At 36.4% G+C, this 22,845-nt stretch overlaps 1 protein-coding gene across 1 annotated transcript; it reads right to left on the bottom strand.

The window, feature by feature from the left end:
* Positions 1-570: 570 nt before the first annotated feature.
* slc25a36a (solute carrier family 25 member 36a) lies at positions 571-20,491 on the bottom strand. Its single transcript, XM_026205007.1, has 7 exons — positions 19,815-20,491; positions 16,060-16,224; positions 14,171-14,248; positions 11,667-11,767; positions 5,360-5,426; positions 4,725-5,014; positions 571-3,491 (listed from the first exon to the last, which is right to left on the bottom strand). The coding sequence occupies exons 1-7, from the start codon at positions 19,853-19,855 to the stop codon at positions 3,298-3,300; spliced, it is 936 nt and encodes a 311-aa protein (XP_026060792.1). The 5' UTR covers positions 19,856-20,491; the 3' UTR covers positions 571-3,297.
* Positions 20,492-22,845: the final 2,354 nt, after the last annotated feature.

Genomic DNA, 22,845 nt, shown 5'->3' with positions numbered 1-22,845 from the left:
ATTTTTAGGCTTTGCTGCCATCGTCTGGCAGCACAGACGAATAACAACAGCACCAGAGACTATGCGAATAACATTTTTATCTACACAATACCGTTTCGATTAGGTAATAATAATAATAACAACAATAATTATAACAGTAATAATTGTTAATACATTTTTAATAAATGTGTAAGACTTCTATTTTAAATCTAAATTCTATTCAATAAAGAAACCTGAAAAAATATGATATATTCATATTATTATTAAAAATATTATATTATCATATTATTATTAAAATATTCATATTATAATGATTTCTGAAGAATCATGTGACACTGAAGACTGGAATCTGGAAACTGTAGCTATGTAGAAATATTTTCAAATATTAAAGTTATTTTAAATACTTGTAAAATATGTGTATTGGTGTATTCAAATATGTATTGATGTACTATATTCAAAGATTAAAGAAAATATATTACATCAGTGTTTGTTGGTCACAATAGTATCTTCATCTGATGTCAACAAATCCAGTTTAAATTTTTATTTTTGGTCTATTGAAACTCTAGCTTTTAAGAGACATTAGAGACAACATGGGTTTTTCCATTGTTTTTATTGACAGTTTGTACAAAAAGAGGTATGATAAAACACATAACCATCAAAGAATAGGCCACATTTACTGTAAAATCAACTAGACTTAGAAAAAAAAAAAGAAGAAAAAAAGAAAAATGAATCGGGTATTGACATACAGTTTGTTAGTGTTGGTCATGTTAGACTGCGCAATACAGACACCACACATGACAATTGCTGAATATGCCATTAAACATGAAATGAAGATGAAATGATTAATCAAACACCATGTGTTCAATATTTCTGTCAATCGGTTAGGCTCAGTTAATAGAATGTTCAAGTCTGTCCACTCAGTCCAATATTGACACCTAAATATTCCAACATCACTTTCTGAAAATGTTCATTTCTTCGTAATGCCATTAAAGTCTCTGTGAGACAGTGAAGTGCATTTGTTGAATGCAAACTTAGAGCATAATGAATGCATGTTTGCAAGAGATCACGTTCTAACACAAGGGCATTACGACTTTAGATACGACACAACTATTTATGCACTAATTTTACTAATCCATCAATGAAAACTATTCTAATTACACTAAAACACCACGCCTGTTCTGCAAAAACAAATGCTTTTGTTTATCAATTAGAACAATATCTAGCAAACTGCCGACTGAGATTACATTAGTTGTCTCGAGAGTCCAGCATTAATTGCATAATATCGGATGATGTTGTGTGTATTATGAGTTATGAAATCCAATGTGTGGTGATGAGCAGTATTCCAGAGCTTCATTAGCAGCATTACAGATATCGATGACTTTGAAACCAAAATGGACTTGAACTAGACAGAAAAGACATTGAAATGCATTAAGACGCAATTGCTTTAAAACACATTACTTCTGTTTATGAATGATGGATGCTGCCAAAACCATGTATTTTCTGCTGAAAAAAAAATAAAAGATACCTACAGGACAATTAGAGGCTCTGAATGGGATCTACTAACATTAGGCTTAACATGATTAAAATTAAATGATAATTTTAAGCCAACATGTTGGTAATGAACTGTCTGTGGAAATGATGTGGGTAACGTCTAAATCACTAACATGAACAGTTTGAGATCCTTCATATCATGAGGGCGTGAAAGTACAGACAACAGTAATGTAAACAAACAAGCGAGATGAAAACACCTTGAAGAAAAAAAAAAAAAAAAAAAGATTTGTGACTCCTTTTCAAGCAACGAGTCTAGGGCCAGAATGAGGAGTGATTAAAAAAAAATATATAAAATGCATTAAAAAAAAAAAAGATAACATTCAACCTAATGAGTTTCGCAACATCCTTCTGCGATAAATCTATCAAACAAATGCAGACATTCAAATAATACTACTGCATAATCAGAGGACTTAAGTTATGAACACTGGATATTTGATATGCATACATACAGTATATACACATACAACAATATCCTTCACTAAAAGTTTAGTACACTGAACTGTACAAAAACTTCCAAAGGGAACGGTTCAGCAAAACACTGTCTTGCTTACATAGTAATACTATATCTTACAAGATCAAAATTGTTCCAGAAAAAAAAAAAAAAAAAAAAGTTTTGCGCAAGACTAGACAGGACACAAAGTGCATAAACGGTCAGTCAGAAGCCACTGTTAAGAGGAATCTGTAGGGTGGGAACAATTCTGCAGCTTGTATTCCCACTCAAAAGTGGAAAAATGACTATTGCCTTACGACGAATAATAGCGTCATGACGTGGCATGTTGTTTGTAGGCAACATGCTCAGGGATAGCATTAGCCACTACCATTTAGCCATCAGTAAATTCATCTCTGGCTCTCTCCGACACCTGGGATTCAAGTAGAGGCTTTGCAGCAGTGAACGGTGGCGATAAACTCGAGAACGCTCCATCTCAGTTCAAATAGGCCCAGTGACACAAGCAGGACAAAATCTCCCAATTCAAAAACACCACCCCAAAGTATGTACTATACTTGATATTAGGACAACGGTATGATATAAAACACACACAAAATAAGTATGGTTAAACTGAACACGAACCTAACGAGGAAACACTTCAGTTTGAAGCACATGAGGGGCCACCGATCATGTGACCGCCAATTCAACGACAGCAAATGGACATTTGTGCGCAGACAACCATCTGCCAGTTTGGAAAGAGTGGAAGGTGACCTTTAGAGGAGAATGCTTGGAGTAACAAACTCTGGAAAGGCAGAACGTCATCCTTTATGAAATGGTGAAATAAGGAAAACATCCTTTACAGTAGTACAGTACTTTACAGTATAATATGCCACATTTGAAAAACACTTTCTTGTGCTGCTTTTCTTTTCCTTAAAATACCTTGTTATTTCAGATCTTGATGTTTTCTTTTTTGAAAGAGCTTTTTTCCCCCAGCTAATTCAGGCTTTTGTTTTTCTTCAAGCATTCTCCTCTTTGATTGTCCTCTCAAAACGGACTTTTCGTAAAACATTTTGAAAGAAATGGACAGACAGCTTTAGCGTATCTGTTCACCATCGCTCATACTTTTTTTGAAACACTCTCCGGTCTGACAGGCTCAAATCCCTCCTTCTCTCGGAGACTATAGTCCCCTTTGGGGGTCTGGGTTGACAATGCGTTTCTAGGATTTGTTCTACTTCCTTTGGTCTAAGCCTGGGACAAACTTCTCTCTCGGTCTCCATCTAGCTTTAGCTTTCTCACCCTGTTCGTCTCTCTCCCTCTCTTTCCTGTTCTCTCTCCGTCTGTTAACCACTGAGCAGGTAGACCACCAGCTCATAGGTGCACATCATTATAGCAGTATTAGGGATCTGTCGGACCAGATGAGTAGTGAGGCCTCGGTACAGTGCTCTGTAACCCTCCTCCCGGAACACCATATTTAGAGTTTGGAAGAACGAACGATACTTGCTGCCCTCCTCACGTAGTCTGGTACGAATAACCTCTGTCATGGAAGAGAGAAAGAGAAAGAGAGAGAAAGCAAGTTAACAAAAAGTTATTTGTCAGAGAAACACAATTTGGAAGATGACTTACAGTACAGTGGCATCTAAAAGTCTATCACAAAGAAAAAACTAAAATTCTGCATTTTTAATTTAACACATACCCTTTCATCCTATATATATATTTTTTTTTTTTGGAAAATTCAACTGAAAAATACATTGATACTATTATTTGCACAGAATTCTATACAAATGTATACATTAACAAATCGGGACTTCGAGGAAATTAATGGATTGTGATTCCCACAGACTTCCTGTCACATGCTCATTGTGTTTTGAGTTCTTTCTTCATTGCTTTCATCCCTGTGACCTAGTTTCCATGATTTGCCTTGATTAGTTCATTTCTGTTCACCTGTGTCTTGTTTAGCTAGTCATTAGTCCTGCTTTTGCTTTTGTATAAATTCTCCCCATTTCTGTTCAGTCCTTTGTCTGTGATTATTGTTGTTAAATTATTTTTTATATTCTTTTTTTTGCTGTGTTCAAATCTACCCCTTGTTTGTCTGTGGATTTATGTTTCAAGACTGATTGATGGAAGTCTCCTTGATCATGAGCTCATTTCAGCAAAGATACACTTGACACTTACACTCTATTTGTGGCGGACATAAATACAAATTAATTTTCTGCCAGCAGGAGGCGCTTTTAGAGCAGGAGAGGTAGCGGTAAAGCCTGTACACAAAGCAGCGCTTCTCTCACACACTCTGCTTGATCAGGAATTACATGCAAGATGAAAGAAGGACATCAAAAAGTCGTTTTCCTTCAGAAATACAGTTAAATAAAAACACCAGCACCGGGCTTCGTTTTTGAAACCTGCAGTGCAAATGTTTATTAGACGAAGTCAAAGCCTTTTGGAAAATCTGTATGTGGTGGTCAGTTTTGATATAGTGGTGGGCCGCCACAAATAAATGTATGGAAAATACTGGATTGAAGACTGTTTGATTATGTGACTTTGTCAGAGGTTTAATAGACACATACAAATCGCTGTTATTATGAAATAAGATCCTGTGGGTGTTTTAATCGAGATAGCAATCTTTTTACGATTCATCGTGCAGCTTTACTACAAAATAACCAACTTCCAAATAAGCTGACTAAATAAACAAGCCAAATACAAACCAAAAATGACAAAAAAAATTATTATTAAAAAGACAAGAAGAAAAAAAAATTAAATGAGTAGTACTCACCGTGAGGATAAGCAATTGAGGTGGCGCAAGTCTTGGATGTGGCAGCAGCCAGCATCATTCCGACAAAGTCCGAAGCATCTTTTACAGATTCATCTTCATCATCCATGTTAGCGTTGGCCTTGGACTCAATGAGTTTGCGTTTAATGCTTTCATAGATGACAAAGTGGATGACAGTCTCTGAAATGCCAGCATAAGAAGCAGACATGCCCCTGTAGAATCCCCGTAACCCATCTGACTGATAGACCCGCCGCACACACTCAAATGCACTCATACGCCGTTCTCCACGGTTCCTGGGGAAAGACAAACACGTATGGTAAATGCCAGAAGTCTGGTTATAATATTCCCACCTTCAATGTCCCCTAAAATATATAATGCTTTAAATGATCATGTAACACTGAACACTGGAGTAATGGCTTTTAAAATTCTGCACTGCCATCACAAGATATAAGACATTTAATTAGAAAACATTCATTTTAAATTATATTTATATTTCACAATGTTTTTATTTTGTATTTTTTATACTGTATTTTTGACAAGCCTTTATGAGCCTTATAAACTTTTTTTTTATTATTATCATGACAAAAATCTTACCAATTCTAAACTTTTGAATGATAGTGTACAGCGTATATTATTACCTGGCATCGAGCTGCAAACGAGTCTTTATAAGCCAGATCGGGTTGGTTGCTGTAATGGCAGTGAACCCTGTGAAAAAGAGGTGTTCCAGATTAGGCTTGGAAGTGATATTGTCAGAATAACTCAGAGCACAGGATATTCAGCAGGTCTAATGACTCTAAAACAGACGAACTTTCCCTAAAGAAACTCCACACTTCAGAGAAGTGCCGTGGACATCTGTAAAATATGCTTATGGCCTGTAATCTGAATCTTTTTCGGTATATCATACCAATCTCAAACACCAACAGTGTGATATTGACTACATGTTCTCTTCAGGAATGCCCAGCATCATTAACAGCGATTACTATCGAATGTCAGAAATACCATTACAGATCCACTAGGCACTTGGCACTATTTTCAGGTAAGAGCCATAAACACATCTTAGAGTGGCCACAGCAGTAAATAAGGCCTTTTAACTAAAGCATTAAGCATCTTCTCATCTATAACAGGCTCTGAAACCAATGTAGATTTACTTAAATATTTAATCCTATCATCACTGAATTAAACAGTATTTTATGGATTGAGTAGAAGCTACATTTTAATAATAAAATATCTTAAGAAAAGAGTTAAAAGAACCACTATTCAGTTACAAAACAGCAGTCAAATCATTATGTTATTTACGTTAGACAAATGATTGTTTTTCACAGCATGGGCAATGAATTATACCACCACTGTGATTGTTGAAATGCATGCCATGCGAGTACTATACTGGCAAGACGGTGTGACATTACAAATTATTAGTAAACTACATTAGCACAACAATGGATGAATTTATTCTATGTTTGCTGCTAAGGTATGTGTATGCAAATTAAGATTACAAGCGCGTTTTAAGAGATTTAAAGTAATAGCTCAACTAAAAATGAACACAATTTAAATCACCCACAGACCATTAAGATACAGAAGAATTAGATTTTTATGGGAATGGATTTGGAGAAATTTAGCGTTACATCACTCGTTCACAAATGGATTCTCTGTGGTGAATGTGTGCCATCAGAATGAGAGTTCAAACAGCTGATAAAAAGATTAGGGATGGGCGTTTTCCGCAAATATCACAGTCGAATATTTGAGCTCACAAAAACGAATATTCGTTTATTTAAATTAAGTTTAATGAGACAGACGTTATTTTTCAGCAACATTTATTGTTTCCGTCATTTTGAACAAGCTTACACACAATAAGCTTGAACATTACACATCGTGTTTTGTAACTGAAAACCTTTAACAATGCGTGCAAACAAACAAAAGTATAGATTAAAAGCAAAAAAAAGTTAACAAAAAAAAAACAAACATTAAGTAGCCTGCAGCAATTAGGCTATTGTAGAACGCAGCCTACACTTAACTTTGAAACTTTTAAACTGTCAGCAAATCTTTTTTACTTTTTTCTATTGTTTTACATGTTCTTGTTGAGAAACACAGGCATGTAAACATGATCGGGGGAAAGTTGGCTCCTTAGTCTGTTAACAATAAGGCTGGCCGCGGAGAAAACGCACTCTGACGGCACAGGCGTTGTCGGGACTCACAAATAACGGTGTGCTAAGCGAAGAAGTTTTGTGAAGCGCTTCGCGTTTTCGTTTCACCAATGTGATCCTTTTCTGGTGGAATACATGGATCCAGCAAGAACCGCTCACTCGTCTCGGCTGGACTCTCTGTAATCATCACTGAAGAACTGGCTCAGCCTTTTCCGACGAGTGGGCATTACATCCTCTTCATCGTTGGTGATGGCGGCTGCATCCGCACTACTCACATCAAAGAAAATGTTCTTATAATGTTCCAAAAAGTTTTGTTTTTTCTTACTTCTCTCATGTTTTCATCGAGAAACCTGAGATGTTTGTGCCGAGGGTCTAGAGCAGACGCGAGAAGAGGAGTTTTCACTGCATTCTCCAAGTTAGCGGTGTTTATTCGTTGCTTGAGAGATGCCGCAACAATGTTCTTGAATTCAGTCACTTTCTGTGATTCTCCACGGCATATTTGAAGTACTGTAGAATAATGCAGTTCTTATGGGCCGTTCACATATTGCGTCTTTTGCACGCTCAAGTTCGTTATTTCCAATGTAGGCGCGTTGTATGCGCGCTCATAATGGAAGCGAGGCGGTCGCGATGCGCACGCGGTGCGACGCACTCGTTTTTTCCAGACGCGTCCGCACCGCATCGAGTTAAAAACATCTCAACTTTTCAGAATGCCGCAAGCACACCACAGGTCATGTGACAAGAACTAACCATTCAGCTTCATCCTTTCCCGTAACAACGTTGAAAGCTCAGCCAAGATGAAGGATGCTGTATATGGATTGCCATTTTGAAATAAATTTAGTAGCAGAGCTACTACTTATTTTTTGTGCTGCAATTCCATTTATCCTTTGCGTGGAGAATCATAAAAAATGACCAAATTAGGTTTTATTGTGAACCTTTTTTTTTCTGGCGAAATTCGAATATCATTTTTATTTATCGAATAATTAGAGCAGAACAAATATTCGGATGTTCGACTATCCGTGCACACCCCTAAAAAACATCCCAATAATCCACAAGTAATCCAACATGACTTCTGTCCATCAATTAACATCTTGTAAACAGAGACATATTTGTTTACTTTTGATAATGGTGCTTGATTTGTGCATATTTCTCTCCTGATTCAGACTAGATGACTTTTTCACTGGAGAAAGCAATATCATGGATGGAGCACAACAAATAATGGTTTGAAGTAAAAATGTGTTTCTTACAAACATGCAGCTTTTCACTTCACAAGATGTTAAATCATGGACTGAGTTGTGTGGTTTACTTGTGGATTATTGCAATGTTTTTAATCAGCTGTTTGTACTAATTCTGACGGCACCCATTCACTGCAGAGGATTTATTAGTGAACAAGATTGAATGCTATATTTTTACAAATTTGTTCCAATGAAAACCTCCATATTGGATGGCCTGAGGGTGAGCGAAATAAAAATTTTTTTTTAAAAACTTTTTCATATTTGGGTGACCTACATCTATTATGTGTGCTAGCACTGTATTAAAAAGCATTAAAAGCAACAGCTAAATATTCTGCCTGATGTCGTTGGGAACAATTAGTTTATCTATTCAACTGCAGCAAAATGAAGCACAAAGCCTGTACTCTGTGTTGCGGGTGCACAAAATATCCCCAAACAAAAAACAAAAATTAAAGAGAGCATAAGACAATGGCAATTGGAGATGAAAATATTAATGTGCATTTCTAACAGTACACAGTGTACATAGTCAGTGTTTTCTTAGGCTAAACAAACCAAAAGAAGTCTACTGAGCTAGAGTAAAAGCTCTAGAGAGGGTGAGAGACTTAAGGCAACTGACTGGTGAAGGGAGGGGGGGATGACAGATCGGTACAAGAGAGTAAGAGAGAGAGAGAGAGAGAGAGAGTGTGTCTCTGACGAGTACTCACAGGGGAGGGGCAAAGCTCCTCTCCTCACAGCTGCAGGACGAAGCCTGCAGATATGGGGGGCAGAGCAGGCTGGCTCACAGACCCTCACGCAGGGTGAAAGCTACAGTAAAGGCCTAAAATAGACACAGGCTTTTCTGTACCACAGTCACAAGCAGGAGTCCACATGCCCCTCAGAGTCAAGTCAAACCCATGAGGGAGTGGAACACGACAATAAACCCTGCCCACCTCCCATTAAATCCCTCCCACCTCCCCAACCAAGCCCCGCCCACCAATTACATCAAACAATGACCTTTCCATCCCAAACATTTAAGAGAGTGCTTTCATTTTCCCTTCTTTTTGAATGGATAGACTGAGAAAGATGGTAAGAGAGTTAGAGAGAGACAGAGCAAGACAGAGCGAGATGAAAGTGAATTTTTGAGTTTTAAAGGACATCATTAGACCAGTGTTTTCATTTTAAATATAAAGCTGATCTTTCTCAAGTAACATTATTTCTCTTGATCATATCTGAGCTTCAGATCAATGCTGGGTCATATAAACAGCTACAAAATCAAACTAGGATCAAAGTTTATATCAACAATAACTTTAAGGAGGGTCAGAGGCAGTGCATGTAAGAGTCCAATGCTAACCTTGTCATTTCTGTTGGCAAAATCACTGCTGACCACAAATTTGAAGCGGGTTACATTCTGGTAAGATTGCTATTTGAAAATAGTAATTGCACAAAATTAAATGTTAAATATGTTGGTGCATATTGCAGAGGATTTTTTTTTTCAACATAAAATGAATAATGTCTCAAATAACTAGCATTTAATCATAAATATCTATCTATCTATCTATATTAGGATAACACCTTTTTAAAATTCAAAAATACAGTGAAAACAGCAGTATTGTAAAATATTACAATACAATATTAAATAATACTAAACTTTTTTATTTTTTAACTTTGTATTTTAAATAACATTTATATATATATAGAATTTTGTAAATGCTAATTTAAGGTGAATTCTCAGCAACCATTACACAGACTTCAGTGCCACATCCTTCAGAACAGTATTCAATATAATATGCAGATTTTGTGCTTAAGAAATCTATCTTATTATTACAAATATTGAAAACATAAAATGCTGTGATCAACTGGAAATCTGTGAAAATGTAATTTTTGATCAGCTTAATGCATACCTTGTTGAATAAAATAATTTTAGAATGTTACGTTTATTTCTAATATCATTTGGTTTAACACTTTTCAAAAATGTAATGTTCAGGTTTTAAACTAAATTGATATTCAATACAGAGTTCGGACTTCTATGTGTTACTGCACCATTTGATTCTTCAGCGGCCTGAAGTGGTAAATAGAGGCCTTGCTTTGACTTTAATGATTTATATGATTCAGTCATAACCTAACCACAATGATGAACAATGTGTGGGCCATACATGAAAAAGCATTAGGTTGCATGGAACTGAGCTAGTGGCAACTGTAAACGGATGCTGCTACAAAGAGCCATTAAGAAAATGAAAAAAAAAAAAAAATTCACCTGTGCTTTGGAGAGAGTGGAACATGTAATGAATATTTCATAAGCCTGTTCCGTATTCGGATGCCAATTTTCCATTGAAAGCCTTCAGGGACCTATATTTAACCACTTTGTAACGCAAGGGCTATGTGTGCTGCAAGATGGAGTTTATCGGCCGTGTGGTCCTCCTTATCTTACCTTCAGCACAGACAGAACATACTAGGAATGTTTATGTTGCGACAAATGCGCTTCTTGTCTCACAAAATAGCACAACCTACATATACTGCAATTGAATGACAAGGTTAGCATTCAGGATTGATATTAAATGAAAAAAAAAAAAGAAGTGCATGAAGTTTTTCACTGAATTTACCTTTACAGAGGGTTACAGGCTGGCAAGGGGGCCATGTGTCAAAACTGTGTAATCACAAGGAGGTTAAAAAAAAGAACTGCAAGCCAGCTACAGTGGCTACATTAATTTAAAGAAAAATCATCAATATTAATAATCATTATCATTAGGAGAATCATGATCATACCGGTGAGTAGAGACGTGACTACCTGAGCCGTCCCGATCCCGCCCGTGTCAGTCGCGAGGACCGCTGCCCACCGCGCATGGCACTCTACATGTTAGCGTAGCGCCCTGCTAGCGACCGCTACTACACACAGCACAGACAGCGTGTGAAGCCAGACTGTTTAGTAGCACACTGGCATGTAATGACTTATGTCCTCCAGCCCTCAAACGGTAGAAGGAAACAAAAAAGGAAAAAAAGAAACTGGGAAAGGAAAGCACAACCCAAACTTTGAGGACCTTTTTTGCAATACAGATAACAAGCTTTCAAGCAGATATAACATGCTTGAAAGTGAGTCTGTTTGTTTTAGAAATGCTCTAAAATTGATCGATTTATTTTATTAAATTTTAAATGTCTATTTTTCACTTTTCTTTCCGTGTAGTCTACTTTTTATAACTGAACTTTTGAACTGTTTGACAGACAAATATTCACTGTTAATAGGATTAGCTTCAAATACCGAATGTCTGAGAAAATGTTTATCCTGAAAGTCTTCAAATTGTGCTTTCGGTCTAAATGCTGTCATACCTTGAAAAAGGTAACCCAGAACACCATGGCTAAATTCTCCCATTTGTACTAGATGGTCACTAGGACAAAGCATTTTATCGTAAAAAGGCTGTCATAACTAAAAACAAAAGCGACTGACAAACATTGGTTATAAACACCCCAATGATGCAATCTCTGGTTTGTGCACACTAAGAGGTATCATTTTAGTTCAGTGTGTGAAATACAACAACAAAAAAAGCTAATGCAAACTTAAGTCAAAAATGCATTTACATGAAAGATGTAGCGGTGACTCTTACCTGCTAAACCAGCGGACAGCATGTGCACCTGTGTGGAGTCGGGATCAAAAACATTGTTCAGCTTCTCTTTGGCTGTGGAGTAGGCAGCAAAATAAATGGCTCTGTAGACAAAACAGGAATTAACAACATTAATTGGTTTTGATGTTCTGTTACATCTGACTAATGTATCGGAAGTAGAACATAACAAAAAGAAAAAAAAAAAGAAAAAGATGTATTTATTTATAGCGAGAACATATTTTTTATATATGTTTTCACATGAATATATTTTTGGGTAGAGCTAGGCCTGAATGTACATTATTATCCCCCTCACTACACAGTTTATTAACAAAACAAGAAAAACTAACATTGTTTCTATGGTTATGTTATTTACATTAATAGCAAACAAAACAAAACCAGAAACAAACAAACAAACAAACAAAAAAACAAAAAACAAAACAAACGAGACAAAACAAAACAAAAAAAAACAATCATCATATCACAAATTCTGAATTAGCTACCAGATTTATTTTCCTAGACAGGGGGAAAAAAAATTAACCAAGATTATTTCAATAAAAAAATCTGATGTAGGATTTAAGCCTTTCTCACTGAGAGTTTATTTTTTTATTTTTTTCACTTTAATCTAGGTTACATAATTCTTGCACGTACACAACAAGGGCAAATTTTAAAGTCTCAGTGAGCAACCTGAAAACAAGCCAAGCAGCCATTTGTTTCCTGGAGAGATGCTTATAAACACATGCTTCCTCTCGCCTCTTCAAAATGACAACCAATCAGCATCCTTCCACACTTGACTGACAGCCAATCAGAACGCGGCCTAAATATCTGCCAATCCTGTGCGAGCATGATGCTGTATTACAGTGAACGGCATAATTTGGCCATATGAATGAAATAACGTGACCTTCACGGGAGGATGTTACATAATCGCAAATCAGATTCATCTAAAAACTGGAATTAATTATAATTCACAATCTAAAGGGTATAGTTAACATCAGTATGTGAGCATAAGCAAATACCAAGCCTTATTCTTTACGTACGTCTGCATTTAATATTTACATAACGCAAACGGTCACGAGGCAGCCATTCCAGCTGTGATGGTAGAGGACACACAGGACGGGAATGCTGAGAAATACATGCACAGATGGAGACACACACACCTCCTGCAGCATAAAAAGGGTGCAAACACTGAAATACAGACATTTTAAGTGGCTTAGTTGCAACACCATCCCACATACCAATTTAAATGCGATTAAACTGCACAGACATAAATCTCAAGTGAATGAGGACATGAGAGCTGCTAGTCTCTATAGCATATAGAGATGTGATCACAGTCAACAAACACTACTAGGCATATTATCTTTACTTTTGTAAAATGCTGCATTCATAGTTCACTAGGTTTTGGGACATATTAATCGAGTGCTATAGATTAGTAGATTATAGAATCGAGCACTATAGGATCCACACTACAGTTGAGTTACAAGCTCTTAGCTGTCAAGAACTAAATGAACAGTGTGACCGAAGGCCCATAGTCAGTTTAGTCCATAATAAGAGAGCGAAATGATCCAGTGTTGATGAAACACTTCGATTAGAACAATGAGACATGACCAACGGGCCCCTTATGTAACAGTCTGAGGGGGAAAAACTATTTTTTTCTTTTCCATCTTGACTGCAGTGAGGAACTACAGAAAATCCCAACAGGAAACAGCGAGGACCACAAATCCAGAAACAAACGTTTATTGTTTCAAGGCTGAAACAAAAACAGCTGATAAGTCAAACACGTAAGTTTGTGACAGAAAATTAAAGTTCTAGCTAATAATTTCCAACGGATATGCTTGCAAACTCTCATTTCTATAATCTACTGCTATAATTTTTTTGTTTTTTTTTACAGACACACACAGCAATAAAAAGCATGTTGTAGCTAATAGAGATATATAGTTAGGTTCCAGAAGTAAAAATTATTTAATAACTTGAATAAATGAAACCTTAAAGACAGACTTACAAATGAGCTATGAGGTTGTTAACTAATGGCATTTGCTTTTGTTGAAACCATCAGTCCACATTATTTCAACTTGGCTTTTAAATAATCATATTTAACAGTGGAGTTCCAGTTAAAATACTATATTACTACATGTTTACAAATCAGAGAATCAAAACAAGCAAAAAGCTGAACAGAAACCCTTTAGCAACTGACATAATAGTCAGACACTTTCAAATTACTTAATTGTATATGCATATTTTGCAATAAACATAAAATATATTGTCTGTGTTTGTTTGTTTTTTGTCATTTGAAATGCTTCATGGGATTGGGCTCTTTCCATCATTAAATCTGTTAAGTACACAGTCTAGTCTTTTTAAAAATGTTTTTTGGTTCAAATCCAACTTTGTAATGTTGGTTTGTGGATATTTTAAAATCCCTATTGGAAAAATAACTGAGGAAAATACTTTTGGCCACTGAAGTGGATGGGCACTGCTTCACTATATAGCATATGCGTTTTGTATCTGGGTCATACCTGGATGGAGCCACTCCCACCAAGTTGGGCCCCAGCCCCCTAAAGAGTGAGCGAGGACCTTCTTTCTCCAGTATTAACCTGGGAAAGAGAGAGAAAGTTAAAACAGAATATGTAAAAGGAGAAGAATCCACTGCAGTGCCTATGTGAAAGCACAGTGGATGCTAGCACCCTTGCATTATGACAATAGGTGCAAGATTTCACAATGCAATATGTTGCTACCATGACATTCATTTGCATCATCATTTGCTTCACCATCTTCATTAAGTTATCCAGACCAACTGAGGGGTTTAAGACATAGCAGGCAATTGAGAGAAACAATGCCTAGCTGTACCTTAATCAATGCTGTCTGCTGAGTGTAACTGCCCACACACAACCCTCTAAGTTGCGAGTAAATCACTCATATATGTGACTAAATATTTACCTGGGCGACTAAATTATGTCTAATATTAGCCAATGGTTAATAAGTTTTCAGATTTTACTCACCAGTGTGTGAGCTGGAGGCTAAGTTAAAGTTTAGCAGATATATTTTCACTCATCAAACACTCTGGGACCGAGCGCTTCAGAGTTTCACTCTCAGTCAAGTGATCTGGGATATTTTTCAGCTCATATGAATGGATGTGCAACGCGCCTGTATTTGATGTACCATTAACTCTAGTGTAAAGGCACACGACTCGCCGTAGCTTTGTCTAACACACACACAGAAAGAGAGAGACCGTTTTATTTATTTATTTATTTATTATTATATATTTTATATATATATATATATATATATATATATATATATATATATATATATATATATATATATATATATATATATATATATATATATATATATATATATATATATATATATATATGAGCAGTCTGGCGAGTAAACTAAAAAAATTACTAGTCAATGGCAATTCAACTGGCAAGGTGTCCGTAGAGGGTTGACATGACTGTGTAAATTAAACAAACAAAAGTCATTTTTAAAAATAGACCTCTGAAAATGTAATTAAGACAAAGCAACAAAAAGGTTTCAAATCTGGAGGAAGGAGTTGTGCTGACAAGTATTATCCAAACTAGGTGAAAGTTGATGTTTTTCCTTCATAAATGGACATGCTCAGATGATTTTAGAAATTCCTCTTTCATAAGTTTGTTAAAAAATAAAAAGACCCTGCATCTGTAACTGATTTTCTCCTGACCTACTTTTCAAACTTCTTCCCTCGGATTCTGGAGTAATACAATAGGCATGAATAACACTGCTTGCCGGAGGCCAGAAAAGTGATTCCAATTCTGGAGACAGCAAGGCTACACCCAGAAACCATAGCATTGCAACATTCTGTCAGACTAGCAAAATACTACCAACTGTGGCATGCGCAGCACTCTCGCAGTTAGACTAGTCTCAAAGCGCCAAAAATTAGAAACAAACCAAATTCAGAACATAAAATGTTTGACACCTTCATCTATTCAATTCATGACCACAGGTTAATGTGAATGTCTGTCAAAAAGCATTTTACCTGCCCTTCATGGCGGGTCAGCAACCATTTTAGCAGAACATAAGAAGATGCAGGTATTCTGGCCTTCAAAGTTTCTCTCATTATTCTGACACTCTTGTCTCTGTGGTCACTACACGTGGTTGTAATTTACAGTCAGCAAGAGAGACTGAGCAGAGATCAGTTTTGATTGCAAGTTCAATGACTACTGAAAACTGAATACTGTTGATCATAAAGATCATTTAAACGAGATGTTTTAGTGCTTATGGTACCAAGTATAATTTTCTATAGAAAATGTTGCAATGTTTTTACCAGTTTTCTGGTGTTGTTTTTGAAACATGACAACACTGGTTTATATGCCCTGGAGCGTGATGAAGCAGATTTTGCGAGGTTGGGTCTTGAAGTACTCACTTGAGACAGTGCAGAGGCCCAGGTGGGGACATGCGGGCCACACTGGCCCCATTCACAGTGCTGAGCTGGACCTCAGAGATGTAAAGAGTCACCGAAGAAGACTGCAGCCTCGTCTTCACCACCTCCAAAGGACATGTCAGTATTGCACCTACAGTGCCACCACAGCTAGAAACAGAAAGCAAATATTATTATCCTAATAATAAGTACCAGTTCATTTAAAATAAAACCACGGTACATTTTTCTAGATTTGTTGAATAGAAAGTTTAAAAGAACAGCAATTATTTGGAATACAAATCTAACATTGTATTTTTTTTCATGTTTGATCAATTTTATGTGTCCTTGCTGCATAAAGCATTGGTTTTAAAGCACAAAAAAAGACATTCTGGAGAGATGATGCAAATTAGTAATTTAATTGATTCAATAAATATCATAACCATTATACATAACTACATTTACACACCACTATGTTATTGACTTGTGAATGTATATGGGTCAAGTTTATCATGGATTTGCTTGTATGCATGTACACAGCAGTGGGGCGGGGAGCAGAAAAAAGTGGGCCCAGCATGCAACAGGTCAAAGGTTATGTCTGGACAAAACCCACAATCACAAGAGGACAAAGACCTAAAACAACTTGCCTGAAATAGTGAATAAACCACTAACTATTCCTCTAATCTTGATGGGTTTTCACTAATCAACTTTACAAATAAGATACCTACAATTATGCCACAAAATGTCAAAGTTCTGACATCTGTCAATCAAATTAATAAAGCTCCATAAGCAGATTCCCTGCTTTTATAATGTGCGCATAAAGTTGACAAAGACAGAACTGAATGCTGATTTCAGTAAACCTGCTGACCTCAGAATTGAATTCCTGTGTTCTAAACGTTTCTTGTTTTAGGGCCTATTTTTTGTGCCGCCTTTTAAAAGAACGACCCACATGCAGGGAGCAGCTGTGAACTTTGTCCCAGATATGAAGCCCTCTGGTTTGTTGCTGCTAAGGTTTACAGAATCACTCTCTCTTACTCTCTCTCTCTCTCTCTCCCTTTCTATGGTTGGCCAAGGTATGATCATGCAGACTTCACGAGCAAAACCCATTTACCACTCCTACTAAAATGGTCTGTGAGGCCTTTTAGAGAAATTCCACTAGATTTGTACTATTCACAGATACGTACGGAATGCTACTCTTTAAATAAAATAGTACATGCAGAGATTTATTTTTTTTTAAAAAGGGGGAAGTAGTCCAGGAAAAAAAGAAAGAAGCTGCATTTAATTTCTTCTGAAATTCAAGATCAAATGGGTAAATGCAAATGTTTCACTAAAGTGAAGTCCCCTGGTCAATGATTAGTAGTTTTGAAGCCGCCACCAAAAAAAAAAATGAGTTTGAGTTTGGACTTGAGGTTTACACAGCAGTGTTCAAAGTGCTGAAACTCCCATGAGAAAGTAACAACAAATCTTGGCTAAAGTAACTTGTCTCTTTTAAACAGGACCTGAACCAAAGTAGTCCACTCAAAAGTCATCTGAACAAACTGGCCTAGTGGGTCCCACACAAGTAACACTTGTGGTGATTTTCATGAACACAATGTTTACATTATATATTTTTTTGTTGCATTGTGCAATATTTTTATCTGGCAACTTAAAATGCATTTGTGTAAATAAGCAGTCAGCATGAAAAGGAGGTATTGATTATCTTTGTGACGAATCAAAAAAATTACGTGCACAAATCAAATTTAATAAACACTTATTAAATAAACAATATTAAAAAATAATAATATAATAATTGTCTATTTTGATTTCATGTTGACTTTAGGAATCAACTGACTTTCAAATTCTTACAGCCACACAACTTTCACAACTGTCACATGATGGCCAAGAACAGATACTAGATGAACACTACTAGGAGTGGGGCTGCACGATTATGACAAAAATCATAACTGTTGATTATTCCCTTGTAACTGTAACTGCGATTATTAATTACGATTATCACAATTTACTCTAAATTATATATATACAACATTGTTTGATGCAACTGCATACTGTATTTTTACATGAAAATAAGCTGAAAACACTAACTGAAAAATGTTTAGTGCTTTTCTTTAGTATTAAGCCTCAAATGTCAACTATCCATCAGATTGGTTTCTTCTTTAAATAAAAAAAAAAATATATATATAAAAATAGCATATTAAAACTAAAATTAAAATAACGGGGAAAACCCATAAGATAAGAAAAGGAAAGAAAAAAAAACATCTTAAGCACGCAGAATAACATAACTGGACTTTGTACAATTAATTGTCGCTTTGGACTATTACGTAATTGCGGCATCCATAATTGTAATCCAGATAAAAAATGTGATTAATTTTGTAGCCCCAACTATGAGCCTAAACTACTTTTGTCAAAAAAATAAAAAATAAACTAATAAATGTTTTTATGCTAAAGAAAAAATTTAAAATGTACAGTAAAAAAATAAAAAAATAACAATATAAGGTGGGGAAAAAAAAAACCTGTTTCAATTGGTGATGGAGCATTAAATAACTTTTGTCATATTATATCACTATTTTCATTCAGTATTGGATATTAAATCTGCAATTACATAATTAACAGTACATACTAATTACATAAAAAATATGGTATCCAATTACAGCACCTTACATATGTTTACCCTACATGAATAAAAAAATTGAAATAATATTTCTAATTTAACAGCAGTCAATGTTATTTGACTCATATAAATAATGAAATATTGCTTTGCACCAACAAGCAAATCTCATTTCCAATGCTGAGTGATCATCTATCACACAACAATTGATTGGTTTATCTCACAGGTCTTTTCAGTGGCAGATGATCTGTTCTCTGCTCACAGTTAGCCTTATAACTCATCACCAGCTATTCTGATACGCCAACACTGTGTGACAAAACCCTTTTAACACAATGTTTTCATATGACCCTTGACGGGATTTTGCCCACATGTTTTACTGTTATTATAAGCTTCTTGTTAGATCTCCCTCCAGGGTCGGAGTCATCAAATGACCTTCAGAGATATAAGCTTGGTAAAGAGAGATATACTGCCCTCATATCTCTGTTACATTACTGATTGTGAAAATTAGTGAGCCAGAGTAACCTTTGATTCAAAGAAAGAGGAAAAAAACAAGTCTGGATGGACCTCTGTAGAGTGCAAAGCAGTCAGGGACATGTAAGAATGAGAATGGAGTCAAAAATAGCTGTACTACTAAAGAGATTGCTGTCAAACATCCAGCGTCAAGCTGACAATTGAAACCACAGGCCTACAACATAGCTTCTGATTTGCAACAGGAAATGGTATTGCTTCAGGTTCACACTTAGCTTGAAGCCTCGAGTTTTTCCTGTCTTTCATCTGAAATCTGCATGGCAAAGAGCATGAGTGAAAGCATCAAAGCAACAAACATCAAATCAGAAAACGGCCATTACGGAGACTTCCAGTGGATTCTGTGACAACACCAGAGGCGATTCTGAATCTGTTGCATGACCTTGCATTCACAAATCAAGCATCGATCATCTGTAGCATGAAGACGCGATGACAGAAGCTAGCTTAGCTAATTCACGACAATTTTGAATGAGCATCTACAGGACCTTTTATAACGGTCAACCTGTTTTCTGCAGTTGTGTCTGATATTACATTTTTAATTAAATCAAGCCAAATTATAACGGATAAATGTCAAAAAGAGAGGCATCTTATTGACAGCTCTGATAGATCAGTCTGCCTCAGGCTTGCTACTCACCCTCCAGCAAACAGATGAACCAGGGTGTCCCTCTGACTCATCCTTTAGCATTCTCCGCACCCACACCCAGGCCTGCAGTGCGAGCAAGAGCCGGACAGCTCCGCCAAACCCGCTGTGATTCCGATGTACCGTTCAGTTTAAATGATGTGGATGAGGACAATAAAGCGCACAGTTATTCAGCCCGACGTCTCGCGGGCGAGATGCGTCGCGCGATGCGGCTAGCTCAGCCCGCTAACGGCTGCTGATGTGCGCAGACGCCTCTTTTATGCTTATAACCGGTCCGTTTTTATTTTATCACGATCTTTTTTATTGAACGACACAGATGGCTATTTGATACCGAGGTTGTAGTTGCAGGGGACGCGTTTCTCTGGAACTAAATCCGCGTAGAGTCGGTGGTGTCTGTGATTCAGAGGCTGCCGAAGAGCTGACGGAGATGGACAGCAGACTCTGTATTTACAAGCCAATCAGCAACCGCAAAACAGAAGCCGCTATTGGTCAGATCCCGGTGTGACGTCCGTTTGCCCCGCCCCATCATGCTCATTTCACATGATCACCCAATTGATAAAACGTAAATATTGATTTACCTCGTTTGCAGAGGTTAAGACACACATTTGCACGTGCTTACAGTGTGAATTTAATACTGTCTAGTATAGTGCCCAAGAAACGCTAACTGGGGATAGTTTAACAGTAGGCTACAGCGTCATATTTCTAGAATGAATGAGGGCATTCATATAGTGGGCTGTTATTATTTTTGGTGTATTGTGAGACACCATTGTCAGTTTATGCATTGCGGTCTGCACGTGCACTTGGTTCACTCATATGGAAAAATATAGGCTTGGCTGCTGATAAAGTTTAATAAGAAAGACATGTCTTCCCACCTTCAGATAATGAAACATACATTGATTTTTTTTTTTCACTTGTTGAGAAGGAGATTGCACTTTTTAAATCGGTAAAAAAAAAAAAAGGAAAGAAAACAAAATGCTTTTTTTGTCAGTTGTGTTTTATGATTGACATGAACATGGAGAACCTGGAATTAAAAGGAAATTTGCAAAGTCTGATTAAAAATAGAAAAAAACATTTAATCCTTATTTCTTTCCTAATTATACTCAGTTCCACAATATTTATTTAACATTAAATATTTATTTGATATAACTCTTCAGTCAAATAAAAAATTAAATAGGTTTCAAAAAATCAGAAATGTATGAAAATGTTGTAGCACTTCATAGGCAAAAAGGAATGGGAAATACTGTGTATATTAATGAAACCTTAGAGGACCCGTGTCTATCAGCTGACAGGAGTTACAGCACCACAAATCTGGTTTCCTTACTAAATAGCTGAATAAAATGCACACGCCTCTTGGTTTCAAGATTAGAGCTACAATTGAACAAGTTCAGATCATGTGCATGGAAAATCTAATTTCTCTTGGCATGCTAACCTAATGTAATACAATGAGAAAGTTCTTCAGACAGGGTCTTATATATGTTTTTTTTTTTTAGATGTTTGTATGTTTTGTTCTTTTATAGATGATATGGCAGTCACCAGGCTGCAGTGGCAAGAACAATGCAAAATATCAAAGGGGGAAACATGATTTTACCGGAATGAGCAACTGTGTTTTTAGCTATAGGTTATTTAGATTTTATGGGGATGGAGAAGTGATGATAAAACATGAAAAGGATGGAAACAGTAAATGTCTCGTTCAAGCAAACTGGCAAATTGAATGGTCTTAAACCCTAAATTAGTGAAATCACCAAATATGTGATCAGCTTTGTGTCATTTCCGTCTCATGCCATGAGTAGTGTCACAAGAAAACTACAATAAAATTAAAGTTTGATGTGCAGCACCTTGGAACCCATTAGAACTTACATAACTACTCTCATTAGCAATGTGCCTAAACTGGTGCTGGAAAAAATAGATCAGGGATTAACTGTGCAGCACATTATTCCAATATATTGCCAAAGGGAACAAAGTTCACCATCAAAAACAGTATGTGCAGTTTTTTTTTTTTTTCATTCTATTGTTTTGAAATACAGGATTGCATTCAACTATAAATTCAAGTCATTATATTTTAAATGAGCTTAATATTAAACCATGATAGGATAGAAACGTTTGGAGAGCCATGGTCAACAGAATAACTTTGTTTAACATAGATAATAATTATAAAATTAAATTGATCTGTGGGGACATTTACTCCAAACACTATTTTATAGTGTTATATATAATAATAAATATTTAGTCGCTATAAATTTAGCTAACTTCTGATTTTGTATTACAACAATAAATAAAAAATATTTATATATTTTTTTTTTCCATGCATGTTCTTATGTCTTATTTTAATAAGAATATCTTGTTTTCATACTTAATGCACATACCAACAACTGGTAAATATTTATTTATTTATTCATTTGTATAAGAAATCTGACCTGGCCAGTAATAAAAAAAAAAAAATTGTGGGCCAGAAAAAATGAAAATAATTTAGGATGATCAGAAACTGTTGCATAATTAATGGATGGTATCGAAAAATATGGGAATGGGCAGTTCACATGTGCACAGTCCAAGCAGTTCCCGTTCGAGGGAACTTCGAACTGCGTCCTCTAGGGGCCTCTTTGGGGAACACCTCGTCGTGACCCATGTCTGAAGCAAACACTGAAAAAACACCAACTTGTTGGCCGGCGACAGCCTCTGACATCACTACCGGCGCGACTATAAATAAGCACCGGGAGAGCACGTCACTATCTTCTTTGTCTTCACTGATCGTTTTGTTTTTAGCGTGCATCTGAAAGAACCAGTAAGGGCGATCTTTCTCTGTTTATCATGGCGACAACTAGCAAGCATTTAGATGATGTGTGTATCCGTGTCTGCGTTATTTTACACCTGATGACACACGCGATCTTTGCGTCATTTGTTTGGGTGAAGAGCACGCACGCGATGTCTTTGAGGAGGCAATCTGCGTGCATTGTGAGCATTTTTTCAATGGAAAAAGCTCCGCTCTGCTTCCTGCGGTTTAGGACCTGTCCGCATTGAGGCGTGGAAG

This window comes from Carassius auratus, chromosome 27, assembly GCF_003368295.1.
Source record: "Carassius auratus strain Wakin chromosome 27, ASM336829v1, whole genome shotgun sequence".
Classification (NCBI taxonomy): Eukaryota; Metazoa; Chordata; class Actinopteri; order Cypriniformes; family Cyprinidae; genus Carassius; species Carassius auratus.
The sequence above is the reverse complement of the archived record's forward strand: the minus strand, read 5'-3'. Positions and strand labels throughout refer to the sequence as shown.

Bases quoted from the DNA above. Each gene is read 5' to 3' on its own strand.
- slc25a36a (XM_026205007.1), bottom strand. From the start codon at position 19,855: ATGAGTCAGAGGGACACCCTGGTTCATCTGTTTGCTGGAGG. The intron at 5,015-5,359 runs GTAATAATATAC...GTCTTTCCCCAG, and splicing joins CGTTTGCAGCTCGATGCCAG to GAACCGTGGAGAACGGCGTA. The intron at 3,492-4,724 runs GTGAGTACTACT...CTTCCATGACAG, and splicing joins CTCAATTGCTTATCCTCACG to AGGTTATTCGTACCAGACTA.